Source organism: Tiliqua scincoides, chromosome 13 (genome assembly GCF_035046505.1).
Source record: "Tiliqua scincoides isolate rTilSci1 chromosome 13, rTilSci1.hap2, whole genome shotgun sequence".
Classification (NCBI taxonomy): Eukaryota; Metazoa; Chordata; class Lepidosauria; order Squamata; family Scincidae; genus Tiliqua; species Tiliqua scincoides.
Window position 1 is genome coordinate 17,523,497 of NC_089833.1, and position 19,842 is coordinate 17,543,338.

The following is a 19,842-nucleotide window of genomic DNA, read 5'->3' on the forward strand; positions in this document are numbered from 1 at the left end:
CAAAGAGCAACCCAATTGTCTTGGAATTCCAATGGGACTTTGAGCTTTTCCACTTTTAAAGAACAGGTTTCTATATCATATTATAGGGCAGTATCAAGCTTCCCTTGTTTGGGCAGAAGAGTTCATTGCTTTGGAGGAAGGCAAATTCCAAATGCTCCACCCAATTTCACCGAAACTAGGGGATGCCATACAGCTTGAAGCGGAGGGGGTGCTGCACAAGAACCTGAAGGTCAAAGGTCCCTTGGGCATAGGAAAGCCAACACTTCTACTTTACACAAGGCTGCAACCTACCTCTTGTGTGATTGGTGGCCGAAACTGTTTGTGCAGTTCAATAATTATTCTCAGGCAAATAAGTACGTTCTCCTCATTTTCAGTCTAGTGTTCAAGGGGGAAGAACAGATCAACTAAATTGTTATTGAATTCCAGGCATCATTCATGATAATATAAACAACAATAATATCTGAATTAAGTTATCCAGAAGAGTGGCATGTTGACTGCAAACTAGTGATGTCAACTGGCACACTCGTGGTCCAACGTTCCAGTACCTGAAGTCTCACCGCTGCCAGGGTGGGGGCAAAAGGCTCCACGTTTAGGATATAGGCCATAGCCCATAAGTTTTCCAAATGAAAGATCCCAGATTTAATCCCCAACATCTCCAGGTAGGTCTGGGAAAGTTCTCTACCAAAAACCCTGGAGAGCTACTGCCAATCACGGCAGACAATGCTAAGCTAGGAGGACCAATGGTCTGGTCCTATACAAGGTAGTTTCCTAGGTTTGCCTGCCACTATTAAGCAACAATTGCTAAGTTATGCTAAGACAATGGATTTTGCTCTCATTGAACTCAGTCACCTCTGCAGTGTCAATGTAGGGAAAGTGGCCAACATAATGGTAACTGCTCCTCAAGTCACCCCTGCTAACTGGGCAAAGAGGCACCTTTTAAAGTGGTCTGCTCTTATATCTGGCAGGGGGGAAAGCAACTGTCCCTCTTCACCCCAGCATGACATCTTTTCCAGTGGATGTTGCTGTTTCTTCTGTATTTTTTTTTTTAAAGAATGGGAGCCCTTTGGGAACAGGGAACCATTTACTGATGTATTTCTATGTAAACTGCTTTGTGCGCCACTCTGTTGAAAAGTGATATATAAATACTCTTATTAATAATAATAGATTCATGAGAGCAACAAAACAACACAGTAATATATTATTAACTGGTCATCTTTCTAACAGGGCAAACTTAGAGAGTAATTCCAAGAAATAATGCAAAGATTTATGAACTAATTTAGTACCTCTAGAAACCTGAACATCACGGATAAGATATTTTTGGTGTGTGGACGAAGATGTTCGTTGGTTGGTATTCTATGGATTATTTCCAGAACTAATTTTCTCAGTTGCTGGAGGAGCGAGAGAGAAGGAGACGGAAGTTCAAAATAGGTATAAACACAAAACACTGTGACAATTCATAAGCAAAATGTAAACACAGACACTAATGAAATGTGTGTGCCTAACCGCACTCTGTGCTTATGAGAGGCTCCCATCACATGCTGATATTTGGTTGGTGGGCACAGGACCCTGTTGGAAGAAGCCCCCAACTGCAGAACTCCCTCCCCTGTGAGGCCCGGTGAACCACAACACTGTCTGCTGTCAAGACAGTGGAAACATCCTTATTCCATTTGTTCCTCTGGAACACTATTTAGTCCTTGTTGTGTTACATTCCGGTTATTCCGTTTTGAATGACTGCTCTGTATAGGTCGGTCCTCAGCATCCATGGGGGGGGGGGTTCTGCTCCAGGAACCCCCATGGATGGTGAAAACCACTGATGACTGCCACAGCCTTTTACTAAGCACTTCTGGTCACATCTGAGAGGTCCTCTGTGGGTCCTCCAGAAGTGGGTTTGGAACACATAGTGGGTCAAATCCATGGATAAAAAAAGAACCCACTATATTAAGTTGTTAATACGTTGTTACAAGTTTTTAAAAACTGTGTTATTGAGGGACATAAGCCTCTCTGATGAGCCCTTCAAAGGAATTCAAAGACAGCTTATCAGTTTTTAACAAAGATGAAATGTCAACATTCATGTTAAAACCGCCTCCAAATTTCAAATGAGCATTCATGCATATTTGCAATCATGGAAAATTCAAAATTTTTTCAAATCAAAAGAACATATACTATTCTGAAAATATTTAATACACAGAACAGCAAAAACTTGGTTTGCAAACTAATTATTTTTAACTGGCTGCTATCTAAGCTGAACCTTCAGGACAGGGTAGGCTAGAAATTTAAACCAGCTAGGTAAAACAGAATGGTCTTGAGCCTGCAAAGTCCTACATGCTATGGCTTTAGCACTGCAAAAGAGCTGAATGCTCCTTTGAAAGACGAGACTTTGTTTCATAGTGTACCTGGGCTGGTTTTTCCTGAAGAAATTGAACCTCTCCATCCTGAAGGAACGTCAGGAACCGAGGGATGATGTGTTCCAGGAATGTGGAATATTGAGGGGATGACGTCACATTCTGCGGAGAAAAAGAAAACCTCAGGAGACCAATATGCTTACCTGGGGATGCAACCAGCTCTCCTGAGGTTGTGCGCTGCCTACCTGCACCTCAAAAGGCCTCCCAGATGCAAATGAAAGTCACTTCTGGTCACACCTGTGAATTCCAGTCACATCCAGGAGGTGAGGCGTGGGCTCGGCATTCATGGATGCTCAAATCTATGGCTGCCGAGCACATGGATACGGAGGATCCACTGTATATGCGAGGCATGTGCTGCACTTCACAAAATGCTAAAAGTGCTTATTAGTAATTGTCACATGCCTAGTGCGAAATTTCTACAATAGCAAATACAAAAAGAGAAACACATATCCTAACACAGAGATCCATCACAGGCCGCTTTGTATGCAGGAATACCCATAAACATCCACATTCAGTTCAACAGAGAGGCAGCTCTACATATGGATGGCATGAGAACTAAACTGTTCCCCGTAAGTGAAACGAAAAGGGACATTCTTGTGGACATGACAGCCTCATACCACACCAGAGCCTACAGACTTTCAAAGGAATCACTCAATAGAAATAACACAGTTTATATCAGTGAAGTGTCAATTCAGAGAGATGCCCTTACCTCAAAGTTTTCACTGACTTCTTGCATCATCTTCAGCTTTGTTTCATCAGCTACCAGGCAGGAACGGAAACAAGTGGTTAAAAATATACAAAGGTGTTGAACCCCATGATATTGTGTGTGTGTGTGTGTGTCCCATGCAAAGAAGCAATCAGATCTTATCAGTTTAGCTCTCACTACCCAAACTTCAAGAACCACAACTTACCACTCACATGCCTTCACTCATTCATCTCCACTCACACAGACACTTGGTGTCAGGTTCAAGGACAGGCTGCTCATCATTTTGCTTCTTATAACAAGAGTTCAGGACCCTTTCAGAGCTTACTGGCTCCTTGGTCCAGATGCAACACTGGTTCCTTGAATGCCATGGCTTGAAATCAGAAACCAACCATGCTATCCCAATGGTGGTTAATATTGACAAGGTCCCATTAACCAGGGTTTGCCAACTTGGTTCAACTCTAGTTTTAGACCACACTTAGATGGGAGTTCTGACTATCACTGACCATGTTTAGTATCAGTGCAGATACACTAAGCCATACTTATGGTCATTGAGGTAAGAGTGAGGCATTCACATGCCCTGGTGAGGGTGGAAAAAAATGTGCTCTAAAACTGGCTTTTGATTGGCAAACTATAGCTTTCAAAGAACCAAACTTATTCCTACTCCAGGCCACTGTAAATAACCCAGACAGCAAAGCAATCAAGAACAGAGAAATAAACTAAACTTACGTGTGTTGACATCTGTTAGAGCCGCCACAAACTGGAGGTATTTTTTCATTAGAGTGGTTTGGTCAACCACTGTGGGTCCTTGTGTCGAAACAAATGCCATTTTTTTCTTTTAGATTGAGGCAGTCACTTACAAAGTGAATTTAAAACCTCAAAATTGGCCAATCTGTCAAAACACACATACAAACAAACAAAACATAGGTCTACTTTAATAATAGTATGGTCATATGTCTACAACTTGCCTGTCTCCCATCATGGAACTTGAGGTAGCTTACATGGGGGTTTCCCCACACAGTCACCCATCCACACACTACCCAAGCCTAGACCAGTTTACCTTCAGGAAGACAGCTATATCATGTGCTCTCTAGGGCTCTTGTTTCCCACCCAAACATCACACCTCGAAGCAGCTATAGAGCCCTTAAAGTGCCAAGAGAGCAAACCCCACTCTTAAGGTGGACCCTCCTTACCTGTGAACTCAGCATCTGAGTATTTTGGTATCTGCAGATGCCAAGCCCACAGCTGATGGTCTCAGAACACCTCATGGATGCAACCAAAAAGTATTTCAGGTTCACACAGTAGACTTCCAGTAGCATCCAGAGACCACGCGGGTCCTCCCCGTGCCTCAGAAGACCCCCAGGCACAACCAGAAGTCTCCGATGCAAACCAGAAGTGCTTACCAGCCACGTCCTTGAGGTTTTCGGAGGAGCAGCCAAGGATTTCATTGTCCACAGAATCTGGTATCTACAGGGAGTCCTGGAACATATCCCCACGCAGACATCAAGGGAGCACTGCATAGGGTTTGCTTTTGGTGGGCAAACAGTATGGAGATGAATTGTCAAACAACCCCTACCTCTGTGTCACAGCCCCCATGACTGCTATGTACTAGGAAAAGCAAGCCTTTAACATCTTTGTTACATATGTAACATGCTGAGCACTTTGGCTTAAGAGAAACTAGACCAAGGTTTGTCTTCACAACACCTTACGACACTTGCAGTTAACATTCTGCTTTGACTCTTCTCACAATGCATTCTTGGAACCAACTCACTACAAAAATGTTCATTTTTGCACCATGTTTTCAGGGAAGGACAACAAGGCTCCTTCCACATTGTTGCAGAGACACTTCAAGGCGGGGTTCTGTGGTGCGCTGCCCACTCCTCCCTCTTCTGACCCAAATCTGAACTATAAACATTTGAGCAAGTTTGCAAGATCATTTAATGTGTTAAGTTATTCCAACATTTACAACTCGATCCTAGGTGTGCTTACTCCAAAGGAAATCCCACCGAGCCCCATAAATACACTTATCATTACAGCGAATGATAATTAGCGATATTGCATTCCACGGCGCTGATCTTCCCCTTTCTCCCCCTCCTCATGATCTCTCAGCATCGCCATCAGCACACTAAGGCTGCAATCCTATATACCCTCTCCGGGGGGATATATAACAGATAGATATCTAACAGCACAATCCAATGCAAGCTGATTGAGTGGGGCTGACTCATGAGTAAGCATGCACTGAGCCACTGCCTGGCGCTCTGTGAAAGCCATGCTCAGCACCATGCATTCAGGGTCTAGTCCTATGCATGTCTACTCAGAAGTAAGTCCCATTGCAGTCAATGGCACTTGCTCTTGTGTGTATAGGCTTGAATGGGTCTACTCAGAGGTCAGCCACCACCACCCCTTTGCATGCAACAGACCTGACTCTCCCCTATCCACCTTCTCTCTGCCAGGGCCACTGGCTGGCCACGCCCCCAAGCCACGCCCTCTCGCTTTATTGGCTCCGTTTCATCTGACCACGCCCTCGCAAGGGTCCTTTGCATAAAAGCCACGCCCACCACAGACGAGGCCACGCCCCTGCCGTTTCGCCTCAGTGGCTCCCCTCAGCGGCAGCGCGCAGCGCATTCTGGGAAGGGACCCTGGCCCTCCCCCGCAGTCCCGCCCGGCCGCTTCAGCGGGTGCCTGCGCGGCCTTCCCCGCGCTGCCCTCTCACCCGTGCGGGCCGCGGCGGCGCCTCCGTGCAGCCCCTCCGAGGCCGGCCAAGCCAGGCGGCGGCGCATGGAAACATCGCCCTCCTCCGCACCGCGCCGCCTCACTCGCGGCGGAAGCTCCCGGCCCACTTCCCCCGCCATGGAGGGAGGAGGCCTAGAGCGGCCGCGGCGCCTCTCTAGGCGGGACTTCCGGTCTGTGGTGGAAGCAGGGCCCTCCCGTGGTTCGTCTCCCGAAGGGAGAAACCATGGAGAGGGGAGGCCTAGAGCGGCAACGCCTAGCTCCACACGGCCTTGGAAGGGAGAAGCTCTGGAGGACCCAGAATGCATTGCGCGCCCTGAACCTCCCAGGGGGGAGAAGCCCCAATAATAATTAATAGGTGATTAATAATCATTAATAACTGGGCATCAATATTAAAATACTAAGTACTATTAACAACAATAATAATATTGATTAATAATAAAACCATTAGCATATAATAATCAATAGATAGTTAATAACTATTGGTATTATTATAGATTATTAAAATAAAAAGTATTAATAATTAATACTATTAATTAATAATAACATTAATATAATATAATTGTATTATATTAATAAGTTAATAACATTAATATAATATAATAATTTTATGAATTGTATATTAATACTATACTACATTATTACATTAATTAATATAGTAATACTATATTAATAGTATAATACATTAATATAGTAGTAGTATTACTATGTATTAATATGGTAATATATATTGCCATTTTACATATGGTAAAACATGTGTGTGTGTGTGTGTGTGTGTGTGTGTGTGTAAAACACATAATCAGGGCTTTTTTCTAAGAGAATGCGGGGGACGGAGTTCCGGCACCTTTTTGCAGGGGCCCCTCCCCTTCAGGAGGGCGGGGAGCAAAACAGAGGCAGAACAGACAGGCACAGGATTGGACTCTAAGGCTGCCATCCTATCCACAGTAAGCCCCATTCACTAAAGTGGACTTCTGAGTAGACATGCATAGGATTGGGCTCTTAGGCTGCAATCCTAGGCACTTTCCTGGGAGTAAGCTCCATTGACTAGAACGAGACTTACTTCAGAGTAGACATACCTAGGATTGGGCTCTTAATCCTGGCAGAGATTTATATCTGCACCCGTTTTCACATGCTAAGGGCAGGTGAAAAGGGATTCTACGTGTGTACAATATGCTGTCCAGCCTTGCCAGAGATCTTCCTTGTCCTTCCCCCACAAGCATGCCCTCCGCCAGCCAGCATTTGCAGCTCCTCTCCAGCAATGCACAGCACAGGGCAGGGCAGCAGAGAACATACAATTGCATGCCAAGCGCCTTCCCAAAGACACAGAGTATTCTGATACCTGAATTAAACCATATTTAATCGCTTGTTTGCAAACGTAGCCGTTTCTATGTGCACCTAAGGACCCCTCTCATGTAAGAATTCCTTTTTTGTTCTTACTCCCACAGTTGCTTAGAGTAATTTTACTACATGGAACTCATGTAAGCCATTTTTCAGAATCCATTCACTATTTCCTCTCCTTGAAGTAGTGCCACACTACATACTACACGCTACAAGTGCACCTGTACAGTATTTTTCCCCATGTGTAGAAAAAGTAGCTAGGGGGAAGGGGATGTGGAGATTGACAGCCCAATCCTATGCATGTCTACTCAGAAGTAAGTTCATCTTTAGGGGGAAGCATATAAAAAATATTTTATTTTGCCAATAAAAAATGGTTTGAAAATAAATAAATAAAAGATTAACAAGTTGTGAGTTCCTGCACCAAAAAAAGCACTGCATATAATAAACACATATGTGTATCCCAGACCTGGGGGCTGAGAATCCTTGCCATCCTGTGCCAGGCAGTGTGCTTGTTTGTGTCGCTTTTAACACAACACAAACGGGCTTTCCAGGGTGGGTCGGAACTGCCAGTCTCCAGGACTGAGCTGAAGGCCCAGGAATCGGCATCCGTCACTCCAGGCCATTGCTGAGAACACCCCTGAGGTTGTTATCAGCAGGCAACCAGGGGCCTAACCCTGGGCCTCCTTGGTTTGTTAAAATGTTCTGGGGGGGGGAATCAAAGGTGCTATAGCCCACTCCTCCCCTCCACTCTTCTGCCCCACTCCCACTTTCCAGTCCAGGGAGTGGGAGGAGCAGAAGTCAGCACATCAACAGGTCAGAGGGGCGGCATATGGCATACTGCCTCTGATGCCAGGGGGTTGGGGCCAGCCCTGTACAGCATAATATACACTTGAATGATTGATGTTCATAATGGTATGAGAAAAGGTCTGTTATCCTTGCCAGAAAGAATATTAAAAATGACCAAATGCTCCAACTTAAAGCAGGGGAGATGAACCCCTCCACATTTTTGGGTTTTGAATCCAGGCATGCAGCTGAGCCACTAGACTGAGCACTTCGGTTCCTGCCACAGCAGAAGGTTCCTCACTTGCTGGACTAAGCAGAATAAAAACACCATCCTGTCCAATTGCCAGGCTCCCCCAGAGAGGCTGCCTTGTAATGTTGTTGTGTCCAAGTCGCTCATGTAACAGCCAAGCAACCTATGCTCCTTCCTGCTCAGAAAAGTGTTACATCAACGGCTTCTGTGTCCCTGTCTGATGAGCAGCTGCTGTTGTTAAGGAGGCCTGGCTCAGCTGTGCTCTGAAACAGTCGTCTGAAACCGATCCGAAATGATTCAGCAGTTATCTGCAAGGCCCAGGCAATGAGCCTCCGTAGAAAGGAAGCTGCCTCTCTTCTTGTGCCTCAGCCAGATATACACACTGCTTGTAACCTTGCAAGCAAGCGCAAACATTTTTCCCCCATGAAATGTGAACATCTAAGGGCCCAATCCTGACCAATTCTCCAGTGCTGGTGCAGCCGCAGTGCAGCCCTGAGGAAATTTTTGGTTGGTCATGAAACTGACAAGGCAAATCAGGCTCCGTGTGTCGAACAACCTACTTCTTAGGTGGGGGTGGGGAGCACTGCTGCCCAATCACCATTTTAGCTACAGATGGGGGAAGTTTTGGGTGGGAGGAAGGCAGCCTGGGGGGTGGATCAGGCCCAAGAGGGAGGTGGGGCCAGCCATTGTGGTGCAGGGTTAGGTGCAGGCCGGATCCTAACCCCTGCCCCGCCCTGAGCGGTGTTACTTGGGCCGCTCAGATTTACACCCGCAATATCGTGGGCACAGATCTGAGTAGTCATATAGGGCTGCCTGGGACTGAAATCCCAGGGCACACCACACCTGCACTGGATATAGCACAAGCCAGTTGGCCTGCCTGTTCCAGTGCAGTTTAGGATTGTGCCATTAGTTATATGATTCCTAACGGTAGCAAAAACATGGAATGCAAGTATTATAAGTATGTTACAGGCACATCTTCACCTAAGGAAGTCTATGCTAGGACTAAGCTACGTAAGAGTATGGCCACATGCCATGTTTAAACAAACAAATAAATAAATCCTTGTCAGCAGGGCAGGGAAAGCTCACTTTACAATTGTTCATCTGTTTGAGATGATGCACTTAGGTGATCACTTTAAAAAAAAACTTTACAGAGTATAATTTGGGGACAGAAGAGTTTATAGCTTCCAGAGATGGACCTATGTAAAATGGAGCATTGCAGATTTTTTTTTTCCCCCGGATGACAGAAAGTGGTAAATGTTTAGAAATACGTATTTTGTGTAAACTCTTGGAAATTAATTCCTCTTTGTGATTGCTATTATTGAACCACTAGCAACAAGTGGTTTGCATTCTCCTTGGGAACACGATCCACCCCCTGCCTGCCATGCCTTGACCTTTTTGAGGTCCTCATGCTTGCGAAACATGCTCGTTGCAACCAACATTGGGCGGTCACTGGGGTTGCCAACTGTACAAGACTGGCCTGGAGCCTCCTGAAATCAGATCCTGTCTCCAAGGGATGACTGTATGCAATACTGGTGAATTTAGCAGAGCTTCCAGAAATGTTCACCATAACATCAGGTTGGGGGGAGGAGAAATATCAAGGAATAACTTAAGTCAGTTGCCAACTCCAGCCACCAGAAGGGCCCAGGAATGCAGAGGATATGCAAGTTGCAGTACACACCGATAGCCTTTAGAGGGCAGCAGTCACCATTGATGCTTGGCCATCTCCTCCTTAAGGGAAAAGTGCACAGGCTGGCTTGCACAACTGAAGATGATGATGAAGGCTGCTTGCCGGAGCGAAGAAGGCAGCTCAGCTGGTGAAATTTTCCTGGGACACTACTTTAAAATAGCTCTGATGTTTTCCTCTCTGAGCCTGTCCCAGGTAGTTTGCAGGGTGGTGTTCCTTTTCCATGTCAGATCAGCAGCAGGTAAGACTGATCTGTGTGTATCTCGACGGGAGGGCTGGGATCTCTGGACCCTAAAATGCAAGCCAGTTCTTCTGCAGGTACATAACATTTTAATGCTCCCTGCTGCCCCCCCCACCCACCCACCAGCCACCCCACAAGTCATGCAATTAGTGTTCCATTGCACTAACTGGAACTCAATGGGATGAATTAAAATCTAATTCTCCAAATTGTATGAGTCATTTCAGCTAGTCTAGACATCCATTTACCTGGAAGAAGGATGAAATAAGAATTGCATTAGAGCTGAATGTGTGGTGGGATTGAACAAGATAACAAAATTGTGTATGACATTCAAGATAGACAGTGGCTACTATCCATGGAAGAGGTGCAGTTTCACCTCCCTGAGTTTGGGGGTTGTACAGTATATCCTTCCTGGCTGTATAGCTGGAGCAGCTCCGGGAGAGCTACTCTTGTACCTAACACATTTCCAGTGAGACAAGGGCAAGTTCAAGAGTGAGGCAAGGAATCCAAACCAGAAACTTCAGTGACTGTATGTATAACCAGGCTCCTAAGCGTAATAGAGAGAAACTGAAAACTGTCAGAAAGAGCCACTAGTACCCAGCCAATTTTTTGCTTCTGTGCTGGATTCAAGGACCAGTACAGTATTAAACACGTTGCAGATCATTGCATTTCTCAGTTTGTTCGTCGCAATGCTGTATCGGCATTTGTCACCCATTAAATGAATGAAGCTCCGCCTCTAGCAATGTTTTTTGTCAACACAATGTCATGCTGGAAATTCTTGGAGGCCCTGTGAAAATTTCCAGGGTTGCTTTTAATCATCACCTGTAGAAGAGTGCTGATTCCTAGAGACTCCTAGCCAGTCCTGGAGTGTTGGCAGCCCTAATCCCAAAGTGGCAACCCAAATTGTCATCGTGTTAAAAGTAACATCTCCTGCTTATCCACCAGCAGAACTCACCACTTCAGTTTGCCTTGTGGACAAGATGGCCCGGCTGATACATTTGCTTACTCTCTGATAAGTACAGTTAGGGTGCAATCTGAACCAGCTTTCCAGCATTGGCATAGCTGTGCCAGTGGGGCATGTGCTGCATCCTGCAGTTGGGGAGGGCAGTCACAGAGGCCTCCTCAAGCTAAGGAAATGTTTGTTCCCTTACCTCGGAGTTGCTCTGCCTCTACCTCACTACTGGAAAGTTGGTTAGGACTGTGCCCTTAGGAGTTCAATCTTAATTTATAGAAGCATTTTGCGACGTGTGGTCAAAACGTGTACAATGCAAGGATATATTTTAAATACAGTGATTTTTGTTTGGTGTTTTTTTTTGTTTTGTACAGTCCTATATAATCTGGAAATCACCAGCAATGGTCCCATCACAACAGACGCACAAGCCACAATTTGTACCACCTTGCAGATGAAGGACAGAGACGTTTCGTCCATTGGCGATCAGAAGTATCATTTTAATTGGGTTTATGCTCCCCTGACCCTAGTTGAGAAATCCGAGCATGGGTTGAAATCCACAATTATAGTGACTAGTTCATATCCTGGAATATTTCCCATTTCCATCCAGGTGGCGCACACAGATTGCTGCTCGTGTCGGACCCTTGCAAGAAATCTAACAGTGCTACAGATCTCAGGTAATACAGATATATCACACTACCCATTCTAGCAAATGAATACTATGGCCGCAATCCTAACAACTTTCCAGCACTGGCATAAGGGCAATGCAACTCCATGGTGAGGGAACAAACATTGCTGTACCTTGAGGAGGCCTCCATAGCTACCCCCCAACTGCAGGATGCAGCACATGCCCCGCTGGCATAGCTATGCGAGTACTGGAAAGTTGGTTAGGATTGCGCCCTTCATGTACTGCTTCTCAGCATGCTATAGTGTGAGGATACAAACCCTCAGCAAGTTCTGAGCTTGTGGGAGGGGGCCGGGATTGGGAATGGATTTGGCCTGTGCTTGCCATCACTGAGCTCAAGCCGAAACATGGCTAGAAGACACATGCCATATCTCCCCACAGTCACCTGATGGACTACTCCATGCATGTTGTGTGATGAACCCCGAGGACTCTGAAATGAGCCTGGAAACAAACTAGAAGCCAGTAAAATTGGTGTAACAAGGACACAGCGCTCTCCAAGTATTTTCTTTTTCATTCCTTATTTCCCAAAAACTCCAGAAACATAATGTAAGCAAGTGCCCACTTCAGTCTCAGCTCCGCCAGTCAAGATTTGCCCCCTAAGTTCAAATTTGTAGATGAATAAACTACAGCTTTAGTTGACTCTCATCGCAATCAAAGCTTGAAGCTTTAGTCCTTGCCTACTCTCAAAGGGGATAAAATGCAAGAGATTTTCTGGCTAGAGAGGAAAGTCGTTGTGGGCTTTGGACAAAATAGCTAACTATATTTTTGGTCTCTTCCTTCCACAGAGTTTATAGTAGGAAATCTGACTGCTACTCAGATTGAGGGCCGCAGCATAGAGGACACACATCAGTCAAGTCCTGAGAGATACATGATCCTGGCATCATTTTTCCTCCACGATCCAAGTCATTATTTCAAGTCAGCATCATTCATCTACAACTGGGATTTTGGAGATGGGTAGGTCCCAGTTTGTTTCTAAAAACACAAGACCACTTAGAAAAAAATGGACTGAAGGTTCATCCAGCCCCGCATTCGGTTTCCCAAAGTGGCCAACCAGGCTTGCTGAGAAGCCCACAAACAAGAGATGAAACCGTACTCATCTGCCTCCATCACTTCCCTGACCAAGCACGATTGAAATGAACGAGGCTTAAGTTGGTCATCGCCTTCTGGTCTCATTAATTTCAATGGGCTTTAGTTGAAGACACACAGAGGTAGCATCGCCTAACAGCCATGGATAGATGTGTCCTCCATGCAGAGACAGTCATGCCTATTCTCAAAGTAGGCAAGATAAATCTTCCAAGAATTGGAAACCTTTCTTATGGGGCCCCAGGTTCACAGCCAAGTTCTGTAGAATCTGAGAGATAAAATTAGAATTTATTATAGACTATTTCTCTACAGCAGAATGGAAAGCTAACCAAATGTGCATTTCAAAAGTGCATGTGAGTTAATGGGCCAAATTGGATCTAAGCACATTTTAATATGCTCTTGTGTTTGTGACTGACAATACTCTCTCACTGTATGTAGCCGTGTTCTGGGATCTTATATTTGCTATCCAGTTGTTTTTCTGTTCATGAAACTGAAACATTCTCTAATAAAAATGCATACATATGAGCCCACAAGTAAACAAAATGTATAGATGACCTTTGAAAAGTAAATGGTTACAAAACCACCTGTTTTAGTGACCGTGAAATGATTTAGTAAAAATATTAATGTTTTTTGTTTAGGAAAAAAAAAAAATCAAAATGCCCATTGCAATTTGTTGCTGTGTTTATTTGACAAGACTAGAGTTATCTTCCTTAGTTCTTTCTCCTGATCTTTTAGCTGATATGGACCTTCAAAAAGCGCATCATCTTATTAAACTCAAACTCTGGGAGTAAGAATACTTATCTCTACTATCTAATTTAAATCCTACCTGTTCACCCCTTTTCTTTGGACTGTCCCCCTCCCTTGGCTGCCCTGTGAATTATTTTGTCCAACTCACTAATCCGAGCAAAAGAAGGGCTTTCATGTTAGCGAGACTGAACATATTTCCATCTGCAATACATCAAGGGAGATTTTCTAAAACCCCTCGTTCAAATAGATTATGTTTGTTTTGTTCAGCTGAACCAGATACACTGGATCATATCCTTCTTCGGTGCACTTCCCATCATAATCTCAGGTCCCACCTACTTGGCCCTTTTCTTTCTTTTCTTCCTGTTTCCCTTGTTGATCCTTTCCCAATCCTTCTTAGTGATTATTCCCCTTCCATCACCAATTTGGTGGCGGAATTTTTAATGGTAGCCTCTATGGCAAAGGCCAGATGCTAATACCCGGTAAAGTTGTATATATCTGCTATGTTATATTTATTATTGTCTGTGGACCTCTAATATGCCAATAAAGGTTTACCAAAGTAAAGTAAGACTACAGTAGATGACCCTAGCTCTTGGGGCCCTTAGGCATGGGGCCCAGTTAAGCAATTGACTTAAATCTAGCCCTACCTCTGTGCGTTTGTCCAACCCTCTTTTAAAGCCATTATAATGAAAAACCTTTCTAAAATCGGTTTTGCATTGAACCGAAACATGGTTTTCTTGTTCATCTATCTTGTTCTCGTGCATGTATGCAAAGTCTGGCTTAATAAGAGCTTGCAAATATATTTTTTCCCCATCATACGCAGAACTGAGCTCGTCACTGAAGAGCCCTCTGTCTACCATAACTATTCTACTTCAGGGACTTGTGTGGTGCACCTCAGTGTGGTAGCAAAATGGACGCAACACGAGAGCTTGGCTCATCAAAGGACGTCTGTTCGGAAGATGGGGCATTTTGCTGCTGTGCCAGAGCTGATGGGTAAAGTCTAATGGTCTGGAAGGCTTAAAGCAAGATTAAGTGCTGGGAGACGGAGGTATAACTAGAAGCTCTGATGCCCAGGGCACATGACATCATGGCATCACTTCTGGGTTCTTCCCGGAGGCGGAGGTGCTGGCACTTCGCTCCCACCCTTGTTCCTTCTCCTGTGGAGGCAGGCAGGCTCCAGTCCAGTGATAACTGGGGAAAGGACTTCTTAGTAGGTATCCATAGGACTGGTTAACCAAAATTATGCTGCACAGAACAAAATAATGCCAACCAAATGATCCCACCCTCACCTTAATATTTACTTTGCCAGCCACAAGCTTATGGTTATTGCACTCTTCATGCCAGGTGCGGTGAGAAGTATCCACATTGTTGGCTTCAGGGAGGCTTGTGTCATGGAGAACTTGAACTTTTCTCTGCACATCCAAGGCAGGTAAGCAACCAATCAAAGTGCCTGTGTCTGTTTCTCTTGATCTCCTCCTTACTTATGGCCTGATCAGACTTTACACAAAACATGTAATGCAGAAACAGAGGAAACAACTGTACTGCGTCTGACCATTGGTTCATATAGGGCAGTGTTGCAGGACAGACTGGCAAAAGCTCTCCAGGGTGTCAGGCAGGAGTTTTTCTCTGCCCTGTGAGGAGATTCTCCTAGGGATTGAACCTGAGGCCTTCCAGATGCAAAGCAAATGCTCTTCCACGGTGCCGCAATCCACTGTTTTTGTTTTTATTTTAAATAGTGACTATAGTAGGTGAGCCACACAGAACTGCAACAAGCAGTTAATGTAATAAGAAAAGCCCTGTTGGATCAGGTCAAAGCCTATCTAGTCCAGCATCCCATTGGCCACAGTGACCAACCAGAAGCCTACAAGAATGAAATGTGAAAATGTGTCGGACATACCTGAATAGAAGGGCCATGTCCTCTAGTATTTAAAGGAACAGGTTGAAACTGGAATCAACAAGTGGAATTATTAGATCAGAAGCAAAGAGAGTCAAATGCATGGCCATCACACAGCAGAGAGGGCCGGGGAAGCCAGCTACCAGCTTCCAGGGATGAGATAGTATCTGCAGCCACCTTATCTCCAGATAACAGCCTATAAGTCAGCCCTTGAACTCACAGAGCAAAGGTCTCTTGACCTTTCTGCAAGACTCACCAGCAGCAAACGGTCAAGTCAGAACGGGGCAAAACCTGCATGTAAATAATTAGAGAGGTAACAAAGTTGGAGCAGGGGCTGGTTTTAATTTTTCTAGAAGAGCATTTCTACTGCGGGCTTGTCATGCCACTGCTTTGTTACGCTTACGTGGAAAGCCACGGCCAGCTTGTAAGGCACCAGCGGTCTTAGATGCCTTCCTTCTGTGCCACTATAGCAGCCTGCTAACTCTTGCACTACAGTGCCACCCATATAATGGCCAGAATTGGTACTGCAGCTCTTCAGCCCAAGTGGCTGGAGGAACTAGCAAGAACCCACCTGGCCCTAGTTGTTCTAGGCTTGATTCTTCAGCGTGAGCAACAGCACTTGGTGGTGCAACCATGTGTGTTGACTCAATAAACTGGTGCTTGGCTAGCTGGTAATCCACAACCACATCTTCCATCTCTGGCCCTTCTGGTCCTCATCTGCTTTTAACTGAGCACTTGACCACAGCCTGTCTTCTCCACATCTGCTGCCCTCTGACCTTTGTCCCCGTGGTTCTCAATCAGATCTCTCCCTCCCCACAGCAACCACCTGGTTTACAGCCAAAACAAGATCAGAAATGGTAGTTTCCCTCTGCAAAACAGAAACAGCTGCTCGTCAGATGCAACATATATGCTCGCCCCCCCCCCAAGAAAACATTGGGGGTTGCTTTCTATTGAGAAGTTGCTTTCAAATGAGTCAGGTCTAGCTCAGTATTGCCAACATAGACTGCCATCCGCTCCCCGGGGTTTTCCCTGGTGATTTTTCCCAGTGTTATCTGGGGGTTGAACCAGGGACCTTCTGCATGCGAACAGGAACTCTGCTGCTATAGTTCAATCCCTCCCTGACCCCCAGTGGTGAGCTCCATATAGCAAAATCCAAGGACCCACTGCGCAGCCTTCATAATCATCCCCACATAATGCTTCCCAAAGCAGCTGAAATGGACTGACCAGGCTCTGTTTGCACCTTCCTTCCAGCCCTCCTCTCACCTTATGCTGGCTGATCAAATCCGAATGTGACCCTCTCGAAGGGGTCCAGTGCCACCTGGTGGAGATGAACACCACAGTCTTCCATCTCAATCACGTCTTCAGTGACGCTGGACGGTACTGCCTCAGCGTGCGAGTAGAGAATGGGCTGAACGGGCTGCACGCATACCAGGAGATCCACGTAAAGCCATCCGGTGAGAAGGCAGCAGGCATCCAAAGGGCAGACAACATGGTGGCCACACTAGTGCCGTGAGTCCAAGATCGGTCCTCCCTGTTGGACTGACACACAATTCACGTCACTGCATACACTTCAAGCCTCCCTGTTCACCAGAGGCAGTCTGTATAGTATAGGACTCTTCCTGCTGTCTGTATCTGGCTTTGGGGATGTCCTCTCCTGACTGTGACCAAGGAGTGACACCTGAGAGTCGCACACTGGCTGTTGAATGCTGGTGGGTGTGAGGGCCTGGGGTGGAGGCTTCTGGTTCTTAAGGGGAAGTTTGGAGGTGCAGTCTCTGACAGTTCCATTTCAAGGGTCTATGACTCAAGGAGCTCTCAGCTGGTAGCTTCAGGCTCACTGGGGGCTGCATCTGCCACCTCTGCGTACTGAGGAGTCTGGCAGACTCCTCTGTCTCTGTGTCAGGGTCCTGGTGTTACCCGGAGAGGAGCTGGAGACAGATTTTTTAAATCTTATTTCCACGTACAGGCATGCATGATGGTGCTTTCAGCCTCAGGTCCCCGTCACTGATCGTGTCTCAATCATCAAATCTTTTCCAATCTTTTCGCAGGCATTGACCCCATCTCTCTTGCCCTGCCATGCATCGCTCTTTTATCAGCCCTCCTGGGGTTAGCAGTGTACATGTCGTTCCGAAGCAATGCGCAGCAGAAGGACCTCGTGGAGGTAGGGCCTTGAGGAAGGCGGTCGTACAAACCCAAGCTAAACAGGTTGATTTTCATCATTCCTTTTGTTATATATATATAAGGGCAGGAAAGCATAGCATTGAAGGAGGCTGCACAGCAAGCAGTTCAAGGAACTCGTGTGTCATGTAATGCAGTGCTTTTCAATCTTTTTAATCTCATGGCACACTGACAAGGCACACCATCAGGTTTTGACAGTTGACACCTGTGGACCACTCATGGCACACCAATGTGCCACAGCACAGTGGTTGAAAATGACTGTTGTAACGTAAAAGATGGGATGGGGCTGTCACTTGGGGGTGGCACTTCTACTTAAAGTGCAGAAAGCTGGCAGGTTTCATCTCCAGCATCCCAATGCAGGGTTGAGAAAAGATGGGACTGTGAAGAGCTGCAGTTAGACTGAGTCAGGTGTGCTCCTGTGGATGTTTCCTGGAGTTCCATCCTGGAAGAAAGGCAGGTTGGAATTTAAGGCAATTCATGCAATGGCTAAATTAGGGTGATGATTTAAGCAGCTGGAGGGCACTGACCTGCTCTTGTCCGTCACTGGTTGCAGGTGGCTGATTTTGACTTCTCCCCGGGGGCCAAGGAAAAGCTCCCTCCTCCCAACACCACATGGAGCTGCGGTCAGCTCTGCTGCCCAACCCAAAGCTTCGTTTGGCTTTCTTGGGAACCTTGCGAGACCGTCAGGGAGCAGCACAGCCTCCTGCGCCCTTCCTGCAAGGCATCAAAAATGTACACTGTGTGAAGAGTTCCCCCGGCTCTGCCTTATACGGCGCTGCTGCGTGGATCGGCTGCTTTGCCAGCGCCCCAGAGATGCTCAGATGAGGCTCAGCGCTGTGACTCTTCAAGCGTCCGATAAGGAACGCAAGCACCAAGCAGTGGCAGCGAGACCAACCCAGCCATGGTCTGAGGGCTCTCTTCAAAGCACTTCCTCTTTCTGGTTTGATGCCATCACGAGTGGGGAAAATGGGAGGCACTTTATTAAGTGGCATTGAGGGTTTTTTCCTGAAGTGCTGAGGTTAGATGTGCATGTACTTGGTGAAGCAGATTTCCAACTACACAGGTATCCCCCCACCCCCAAGATTCCCCTGGAAGCTCGTTACAATCAAAACTGAATAGGTTATGCTGCTTCTGTTTTATTGCTCACTGTCTTATTAAAGTGAGTTCCAATGCTCTGAAAATGGTGTACTGGTTATAATAATAATAATAATAATAATACAGGTATTTATATACCGCCTTTCTTGGTCTTTAGTCAAGGCGGTTTACATAGGCAGGCTTGTTTAAATCCCCGTAGGGATTTTTACAAATGAAAGAAGTTTCTTTTTTTCAAGAACCACAACACTCAGGTGTTTCATTCTGATCTGGTTTCATATTCTGGCCTCCATCCTCCCACGCTCAGAGCAGATGGAATAGCTGGGCTTCAGCTTGCCAGCTGCTTCAAGGTCGCACGGTGCCGGTGGCCTCGAACTGGCAACCTTGTGGATGTTATCTTCAGGCAAACGGAGGCTCTATCCTCTAGACCAGACCTCCTGCCCAGACCCTGGTTACTCTTCCTTATCCAAACATGATTGTGCCACTGTATTGCTGGCGCTGAACTTAGTGCCTTCGTACCGACATGGCACATCAAATGGGAAATGAAGTTTGGTGTGGTGTGGATCAAGCCCTGTTGCAGCCCCTGCTGGTGAAAGTGTCACCTTGGAAGAAGGAAGAGACCTACTGAGGGCATACAGTATGTAGAGGGTAGACTTGGAATGGTGTAGAGGTGGTGGGACTAAACCTTGCTGAATTCTAGTTCAAAAAGGCCTGAAGTAATCATAAGACAGTCTGACGTAGCTGCCTTGCTAAAGCTAAGCAGGTCCAGACATGCTGAATGTATGGATGGGAGACCAGCTGGCAAGATCGTGTTTGTGCCACCCTGAGTTCTATCTTCATTTACCTTCAGCCTAAATGAAGTAAGTTTATTTGAGCTACATTCCTATCTGTATTAACTGGAGAGTAAACTATTGGAATGAGTGGGGACTACTTTTGAGAAAACATGCTTAGGGCTGCACTGGCAGAAAATTAATGCAGCACACAAAGAAGGTGAATTAGGAAGAAAGTTTAGGCAGCCATTCTCTGCCCTCATACCTGGGAGTAAGCCCAACTTGGAGTACATCCTAAGGCGGGACGCAATTCTGATTCATA

The 19,842-nt window shown here is 46.0% G+C and overlaps 1 protein-coding gene across 1 annotated transcript in view; it reads right to left on the reverse strand.

Annotated features, from left to right (window-relative positions):
* TRRAP (transformation/transcription domain associated protein) overlaps positions 1 to 5,896 on the reverse strand; it is a 112,408-nt gene extending 106,512 nt beyond the window's left edge. Inside the window, exons 1-6 of the mRNA XM_066640438.1 lie at positions 5,819 to 5,896; positions 3,835 to 3,997; positions 3,112 to 3,161; positions 2,394 to 2,504; positions 1,284 to 1,388; positions 292 to 375 (exon numbers count right to left, since the gene is read on the reverse strand). Coding sequence (XP_066496535.1) covers positions 292 to 375; positions 1,284 to 1,388; positions 2,394 to 2,504; positions 3,112 to 3,161; positions 3,835 to 3,934 — 450 coding nt within the window. The 5' untranslated portion in view covers positions 3,935 to 3,997; positions 5,819 to 5,896. The remainder of the gene's footprint in view (positions 1 to 291; positions 376 to 1,283; positions 1,389 to 2,393; positions 2,505 to 3,111; positions 3,162 to 3,834; positions 3,998 to 5,818) is intronic.
* Positions 5,897 to 19,842: the final 13,946 nt, after the last annotated feature.